This window comes from Meles meles, chromosome 18, assembly GCF_922984935.1.
Source record: "Meles meles chromosome 18, mMelMel3.1 paternal haplotype, whole genome shotgun sequence".
NCBI classification, from domain to species: domain Eukaryota; kingdom Metazoa; phylum Chordata; class Mammalia; order Carnivora; family Mustelidae; genus Meles; species Meles meles.
In genome coordinates, this window is record NC_060083.1 from 9,697,438 (window position 1) to 9,705,623 (window position 8,186).

The window sequence follows — 8,186 nt, forward strand, 5'->3', positions numbered from 1 at the left end:
TAGAAGCAGAAGTGGGGACAGAGTGAGCACGTCCACAGGATTCTCGGGCCTCGAGAGGGACAGCAGGATGCAGAGGGGGACCAGGGAGCTGCAGTCCCTGTCCAGCCCGTCCCCGGGTGCCTCCACGACAGGACGCATGTCACAAACAGTGACTTTATGTACGGATCTATCTATATATATATATATGTATATATATACATTTAGTACAACAGACCTTTGGTTTCTTCTTTCTACCCCTTCTGCAAACATATACAAAAATATCTGAGGGCTCCTCCCACCCCGTGTTTCCAGGCAGCTTTCAAACTCCTCTTGCCCTTAGTTGGTCAGAAGCTTGTCGGGAGGACATCCTTGAAGGCAGAGGAGAAGGGAGCGGGGGCAGTCCCTCTCACCACACATGGGCACACGGCCCTCTTGCCCTGGAAGGTTGAGCGAGAGAGCCGAGCCTGCCAGGAGAGATGAGCTTGGGCCTTGGGAGGGTGCGTCCTCGTCTGGGAGGGGGCAAGGCGGGACCCCCTTCACCCAGAGTCTTATGTGGCAAGAATTCAGAGAAAGTGCCCACGAAGAGGAGGAGTCCGAGGTGGCAGAAAGCTACCTTCTCTGCTCCGGTCCTGCTCCTGCTTCCGCCCAACACGGAGGCTCTCCTCCCCATAACTCCCTTCTCTAGCAAGAGGCAAGAATATTCTGGAAGGGTGGCCAGGTGGGGGTGGGGTGGGCTTTGGAGGAGGTGGGGGAGCCCAGAGAATGGCCCACCCTGATGGCCACAGCCTAACCACGACATAAATAATCCAAGAGTCACGCGAGGGGAATGAGGGGATGCTCAGACCACGGTCCCCTCCAGCTTCCCACTTCTACCAGGCCACAGGGGTGTCGCCCTGGGAGTAAGGAGGGAGAGCGGGCCGCAGGGCTGCACAGGAGAGGAGGGGTCCCCGGAGGGGCGAGAGCACGGCCCCTCAGTCGTTCTCATCGGGCCCCAAGTACTCGAGCTCCGTGCTGGGTTTCACCTCCTGCTCTAAAAGGGATGGCGTCCGGTGGAAGTCGGCCGAGATCTGATCAAACGTCCGGCCTCGGGTTTCAGGCACTTTTAAGAAGGTGAAGATGAAGAAGCCAAGCAGGAGGACAGCGAAGAGAAGGAAGACGTAGGGCCCCATAGCCTCCTGGGACGGGCGGAGAAAGGGGTTGGCAGAGGTGAGGGCTGGCGGGCGTGCTCTCAGGAGCGGGCGCCCAGGGCCCCGGCGGGTGGGGGCGTGATGGACTCCCTTGCAGGGCCAGGGAAACGGGGAATGAGTGAAGGAAAGGATCTCCGTCCCCCGCCTCCTAACACCTGTCCCCCCCCCCCGTTTCCCACCCGGAGCACAGTAGCGCCGCGGGGAGCAGATTCCCGACCGCCGGCGGTAGGAGCCCGAAGCCGATGGTTTTACTCTAAGTTGGGCCGCACTTGATTTTGAAGACCCCTCGCTGTTAGCCCATGTCCCTCAGTTCCCTTCTTTCCTCGGACTGTGGGTGCTTCTCAGGGCCCACGTGGTGCACCAGAGTAATTCCCAGCCAGGAGGGGGGAGAGTAAGCGGGCTGGTTGTGACGTGCCCCTCTCTGGCCTAAGGAGCGGGACACAGGGACGAGGCTCAGGGCACCTACCGCCACATACTGGAAACCCATGCCAATGATGAAGTTGCACGTCCAGTTGGAGAAGCCAGCCACGGCCATGGCCGCTGGCCGGGGGCCCTGGCTGAACAGTTCGGCCACGATGAACCAGGGGATGGGGCCAGGGCCGATCTCAAAGAATGCCACAAAGCCAAAGATGGCCACGATGGAGACGTAGCTCATGGCAGGAACGCGCTCCTGGGGCAGGCGGGGAGGGAAAGGAATTCAGGCTGCGCGGAGACCTGAGGTCCGCCCCTTGGGCCGCTGATGGCTGAGCACGCCACCCCAGGTTGGCGCAGGCCTCTGAGCACTGCCGAGCATCCACACCCAGCCGGCTGTTGTACTGCTGCCCTACGCAGGGGAGGCAGATGCCCTCTCCGTCAAGGTGGTCCGTCCTCTCCTGGTTCTGCAGCAGCCCCTGGGGAGCGACCGTTCCTGGGACTGGACAGGGGCTCTCCGTCCTGGCCCCCAGCCTTGCGCTTGGAGCTTCCTCCCAGACCAGGCAGCAGGGCAGCCTGTGTGCCTTGGGAGCACCCGGTCGCCCCGGGGATCACAGGCAGGTGTTGAGGATTGGCCCTGGCTGGGCGCAGAGCCTCCCGGAGCCGTTCCTGGGGGCTGGGCCGAGGCCCCCCACCTCCCCCCAGTTGCCCCAGGCCTCACCAGCAGAAGGAGCGCCAAAGTCATCAGGATGGCGCAGCCGCACATTCCCGCCAGGCCCAGGAGATGCAGGGTCCGGCGCCCAGCCCGCTCCACCAGGAACACCTGCCGGGAGAGTCAAGGCTCGGTGGGGGGCCTCGGTGGGGGGCCTCTGAAGCACAAGAAGGGGGACCCCAGGGAGGAAGGCTGGGGCATCTGGGGGACGCGAAGCCAATGGGGGAGGCGGCACCATCCATTACCGAGACCAAGGTGAAGACCGTGTTGACCACCCCGGCCCCTATGGTGGCGTAGGCCGGCTGCCCCACCCCCGCCGACTCAAAGATGCTGGTTGAATAATAGAAGACCTGCGGGGGAAGGAGAAGGAAGGGGGCTGGCAGTGTGTCCCTCGCTCCCTCGCAGCCACGCTATGTGGGGGGCTGGATCGCCGGGGGGCGGGCTGCGGGCTCCCCCTTCTCCCAGGCTGCGCCCCCACCCCCGCCCCACCCGAGGCTGCCCACCACCTACGGCGTTGATGCCCGACAGCTGCTGGCTCAGCTGCAAGACCACCGCGATGACCAGGGGCTGCCGGTGGGTGTGGCTGCCCAGCAGCTGGAGCAGGGACAGCGGGCGCTCCCGCTCCAGCTTCCGCTTCTCCTCCTTCAGCTCGGCCAGCGCGCCCGACACGTCGGCCCAGCCAGTCAGGCGCTTCAGACCTACAGGTGACGAGGGTCAGGCCTGAGTGGACGGGGCGGGGGAGCCCTCCCCCCCGCAGGACAGGTGCTAGAAAGGTGGGGGCAGTGGGGGTAAGCTCACTCTTCCTGGCGGGCCCCTCCAGGTTCCGGATGATGTAAAGGTAGCGCGGGCTTTCCGGGCAGAAGGGCAGGAGGACCAGTTGCAGGAGGGCAGGCAGCACCGTGATGCCCAGCAGCAGGGGCCAGAGGGCGGCGGTGCCCAGCATGGACTCCAAGCCCAGCACCTGGGGGAACGCGCGTGGGAAGGAAAGGGGACAGGCCGTTCAGCCCAGAGCCCCCACTCAACCCCCCCACCCCCAAACACCCAAAAGGCCCGGCCCGGTCACCTGGGCGATCAGAATGCCAATGACGATGGCCAGCTGGTTGAGCGTCCCCAACGCACCGCGCAGGTGAGTGGGGGCGATCTCCCCCACGTACATGGGCACCAGCCCCGACGTGAGTCCTGGACAGAGGGAAGAAGACAAGGGTGAGGGTGCCTGGCCGCTCCCACCCCCAAGCTCAGAGCCAGCGGAGGACAGCAGGGCGCTGGGCGTGGCGTGGGGCCGGGCGGGTACCTGAGTAGGCGCCAATAAGGAAACGTCCCAGAATGAGCATCTCGTAGGATGCCGCGGCTTTGGCCAGGCCCATGAGGGCGCCCCCCAGCACCGCCAGGATGTTGTTGACCAGCATCGCCCTCTTCCTGACAGGCAAGGAGTGGGGCCGAGAATTGGGGTGCCAGGCGGAGGCCCCCTTCCTGCCCGCCCCAACCCTCGCCCTCCAGCCCCATACCTTCCCAGCCACTGAGAGACGACGCCAACAAGGAAGGAAGAGATCATGCCACCCACGGAGAAGATGGCCACGGAGAGAGCCCAGAGGGTGGTGAGGGTGCCCGGCGGGATGGAGCCGGGTCCCTCAGGCCCCTGCCTCCCCAGCCACGTCTCATTGTAGCTCTGCTCAATCACCTGGTGTTGGGGGGGGGAGACAACGGAGGGGTGACGGCCTGCGGAGACCTCCCCCTCAGCTCTCCCATGCTGTTCCCCGCTCCCCCCTTGTTTGGACAGCCCACTCTGCCCGCTGCAGGCCCCTCACCTTCTGCGGGGCATTGATGACCCCAATGTTGTAGCCGAACTGCAGGGAACCGAGCACAGCAGAGAAGACAGCGAGGACCAGGGTCCCAGTGACTCGCTGCTGGGGGGGTTCCCCGTCCTGGGTGGGCAAAAGCAGAGAGGAGGCGGGTCACACAGAATCATGATTTCTTCCCTTCGTCCAGGGGCCCGGGCCCCGTTGGAGCCTGAAGATGCTGGGCTCCATCCAACATGTTGGCCGAGGGAAACGGGGCCATATTAGGAATGAGGCGAGGAACTCAGGGTAAACAGCAGCAGTCACTGGCCATGTCACCGCGCATGAAGGAGAAACGGGATGTCTGAGTCCAGAGAAATGTTTGAAGATCTTGGCCTCACTGTTTCCTGGTGACCTTGGGACAGGCTTTTGGCATTAAGACTGGAGTTCAGATTTGTGTGACCTTGGGCAAGTCACTTTCCCGCTCTGAAGCTAAGGTTTCCTCTGGGTCAGGGGCCCTAGGAGTGATGTTGCCTGCTCTGCCTACCTGTCCCTGAAAACAAGAAAATCAAAATCATATGCTAAGGGGAGTCCTGACCGCACAGGATTTATAAGCCAACAAAGGCCTTATCACCGGCCTCTACCCTCTTCCGACCCCTCTGGGGGTGCTCTCAGAGGGCTCCTGGAGGCCCCCAACATGCCCAAGAAGGACAATTCCAAAAAGGACATCGCGGTCATTCCTACCGCATATGGCCCTTGGGGTGGCCCTCTCTGTCTCCGCCCCGGGCTCCCCTCCCCCTCTAGGCTCCGCCACAGGGGGCGGGGGGGGGGGGGCGTGCCCGGCTTCTGCCTGGGAGAGCCGTGCCCAGGGGAGGGGGCGGGAAGGTGGTGCGAGGGGCGGTGGCGGCGGTGGCCGCTCGCTGGCGGCACACACTGTCTCCAAGCGGAAACCTGAGCTGGGGGAGGGGGGGCTGACACTCCCCTCAGCCCCTCCACCAGCCATGGGGCCAAGGGAAAGTTCAGCGTCCTGGAGGACGGCCAGGAGTGGGGGTGGGGGCCCACGAGAGCCTCTGCTCCTCGAAAAACTTCCCGCGAGCCGGGACACACGGACAGCTCCAGGAGGGCAAGACCAGCCCGGATCTGCTTTCTCGGGCTGGATCTGGGGCAGGGTGTCCCCCGATCCCCGCGCGCCCCGCCGCGCCCTGGAGAGCTTTCTTGGGCTGGATCTGGGGCAGGGTGTCCCCCGATCCCGGCGCGCCCCGCCGCGCCCTGGAGAGCTTTCTTGGGCTGGATCTGGGGCAGGGTGTCCCCCGATCCCGGCGCGCCCCGCCGCGCCCTGGAGAAGGGGGCGAACCCTGGGCTCGGGAAACCGCGGGGCGGCCCGCGCCCCCGGACGGTCCCCCCAGACCCACTCAACCTCTTGGAAGGGCTGGAATCCCATAGTCACGGGTTGTCCGGCCCGGGTATAAATAGCCAGGCCCCCCACTTCCCCCACCCCCTGCGCCTGCGCAGGGACCGCCCCCTAGCTGACCCCAACTGCGACCCCAGCCCGAGAAAAGCGGGCCCTGCGCCCCCGTCCCGCCCCCGCATGCTGAACCCTACTTCCGAGCCGATCTGTTGGAAGCCCGACGGCATCTTGTCTCAGGAACCGGGGGCGCAGCAGCTTCAGTTAACGGGAAGGCGACTGGGGGTCGGCGGCCCCGGCCGGGCGGGCAGAGGGCGCGGGGGCGACGGGCGTCCGGGACCTACGTGCGGAGGGCGAGACCGGCGAGACCCACCGCCGCGAGCCACGGACCCAGAGAGCGGCAGGGCTCCCGGGGATCTGGCGGAGCCGGGCTGGGGGGAGAGGCCCGAAGAGCCCCCGCAACCCTCCACGGGCCACGCCCTTCGCATCACCCATTGGCCAGGAGCCCGCCCAGAAGCCCACGCCCCTCCCTGGGCCCGCGGCTCAGAGTCTGGCCCCGCAGCGCGGGTTGGCCGGCGAGGCCCCGCCTCCCCAGCGTGCCGGGAGACACGCGCGGGGTGGGTGCCTGCCGGCCTCCCGCCGCGAAGTTTGGGGGAAAGGCTCCCGGGACGCAGGGGGCCCCTCCCCACCTCGCGTGGGGACTCGGCCCGGCAGCCGGGCTTGGGGCTGGTGTAGCGCGGGAAAGTGGGCGCCGCGGGTGGGGACCGCGGGGTGGGGAGGAGGGGATGCGGCAGGCACGCTTGGCCCCGGAGAGAGCTCGGGCGGCCCGGGACCGCGCGCGAGCGGGCGCGCAGGGTGGCTGGGGAGCAATGGCCTGGAGTAACCCACCGCGGCTATTTTTAGCTCCCGCGTTGGGAGACGCCAAATGTCAGGTCCCCGGTGTCCCGGCCGGTCCCCGGCGGGGGAGGGCAGGGAGACGGAGCCTTAAAGGGTCCGAGACGTGCTTCCCACGTGTGGATGGCCCTGGGGCACAGGAAGTTCCGTCCCCAGCGCGTCGGGTGTCGGGGCTTGGCGGTCCTCGTTCCGCGCATCCGCGCTCTGGCCACTGCCTGTCCGGCCCTTCCCCTACCCCCGTTCCCCGCACTGGCTCCCGGAGGCGGCCCGAGGGACAGCTGGTCACACCAACCACGCCACCAGCCTGAGGTCCCTGAGCTGCCGCGAATGTGCCGGCCGCGTGGACGACTTGGACACGCTCTCCGGAGGCCGCTCCGGGTGTGAACCCCCCGCGAGGAGGGCGCGACCTGAGAGCTGGCGCGTGCGGACCGGAGCGCGGCGCGGCGAACGGGTCTCAGACGCGCGGGACTGTGGTGCCACCTGGAGGGAGAGCAAGGATCCGCAGCGCGTCCGGGCGGAGCCGTCTGGGGGGCCCCTGGCCGTCGCCGGGCCGGTCTCTCCAAGGCTTCCTTACCTGCAGCGCAAGCCCCGTTCTGCAGCTCGGGATCTGGGGATACAGCTGCGGCCAGCAGCGGGCAGCTCCCATGATCCGCATGTCTCCACCTGCCCTCCCTCCTGACCTCCTCTCCCCAGTGGGTGAGCATCCTGGAGGTCATGCTCCCTTCCTCCCCTCGTTCAGCAACCCTCCCCCACCCCCGCGCCCTGTCCAGCTAGTTCTGGCATCGGTGTGTTGACCTCCTAAACGCACCTTCGTCTGCTCTTCTGCGCCTAGACTGCTGAGGCATCGTCCTGCCACGGTTACCTCCTGCTCCTTACTTTCCCTTATGCGGGTGGCGGAGCTCAATATAAAAAAAGCTCAAGTTCGTCACTCCCTCCCCAAAAGCCAGTAGTTCTTTGTCGTCCCCACTCTCAAGTTGAAACCCCTTTTCAGAGCGAAAAAGACCTCCTGCCTTTCTTGCCCTGTCTCTGCCCCACCTTTTAGACTTTATCCTCACGTTCTAGTCAATCCCTAATTCCTTTACCAGGGCCCACCCCGCCGTTCCCCCCCCCCCCCCCCCCCCCCCCCCGGGCCCTTCAGAAAAAATGCTCACCCTCTCTCTGAAACCTTTGCGGCTTCCCCCGGAAACAAAGAAAGTCCTGTGTCCCCGAGGTAGACTACTGGCATCATTTTTTCTCTGTACTTCAACCTTGAGAGAACGTCACCTTGTGTCCCTCTGTGTCCCCAAGCGCCCAGCCTGGTGGCAGGCACTCAGCACCTGTTGAGTGAATGCATGACGGTCTGGTCCTTCCAGCCAAGAACGTAGCTTGGAGAACGGCCCCCAAGGAGGGAACAATTGGCTGAATGGCTACACCTGTCTCACTACGGGGGTGTCGATGAAGAGCTAAAAGCTGAACATTGAGGAGTCCCAAAGGAGCAGAAGCCATGGACTGAGGCAGGGAAGGACCAATCTGGAAGATAAAGGGAGAACCAACTGCTGGACTCCTGCAAGGGGTGGGGGAAGGGCAGGGAGAAGGGAAAAGCCAAGCCAGGTGCCTCGGGAGCAAGGAGGGGGTACAAGAGGCACAGGTGGGGGTGGAGGGGTGAGGGGAGGGGGGCAGCTGAAAAGTCAGTGTAGCTGGTGAAGTTCACCACTGGGTTCTCTCCAGGGGCAGGCCTGCTCTCATTCAGATGTTTTGTTTCTGATGGGCTTCTCGGTAATGCTTCTAGGGCTTTAAGCCCCTGGGGAAAGTGGACTCAAAGAAACCAAGTCAGAACTAGGTAG

General features: G+C 65.1%; 1 protein-coding gene across 1 annotated transcript; it reads right to left on the minus strand.

The window, feature by feature from the left end:
• Window positions 1-92: 92 nt before the first annotated feature.
• Window positions 93-5,921, minus strand: SLC2A4 (solute carrier family 2 member 4). Its single transcript, XM_045983705.1, has 11 exons — window positions 5,667-5,921; window positions 4,095-4,211; window positions 3,795-3,967; window positions 3,581-3,705; window positions 3,353-3,468; window positions 3,088-3,250; window positions 2,800-2,987; window positions 2,535-2,639; window positions 2,299-2,400; window positions 1,633-1,836; window positions 93-1,154 (listed from the first exon to the last, which is right to left on the minus strand). The coding sequence occupies exons 1-11, from the start codon at window positions 5,697-5,699 to the stop codon at window positions 951-953; spliced, it is 1,530 nt and encodes a 509-aa protein (XP_045839661.1). The 5' UTR covers window positions 5,700-5,921; the 3' UTR covers window positions 93-950.
• Between the last annotated feature and the right edge of the window lie 2,265 nt (window positions 5,922-8,186).

Excerpts from the sequence above, each read along its gene's own strand:
- SLC2A4 (XM_045983705.1), bottom strand. The coding sequence starts at position 5,699 with ATGCCGTCGGGCTTCCAACAGATCGGCTCGGAA. Across the intron at positions 3,469-3,580 it reads CCTTATTGGCGCCTACTCAG|GACTCACGTCGGGGCTGGTG; the intron begins GTACCCGCCCGG and ends CCCTCTGTCCAG. Across the intron at positions 2,988-3,087 it reads GGAGGGGCCCGCCAGGAAGA|GTCTGAAGCGCCTGACTGGC; the intron begins GTGAGCTTACCC and ends CGTCACCTGTAG.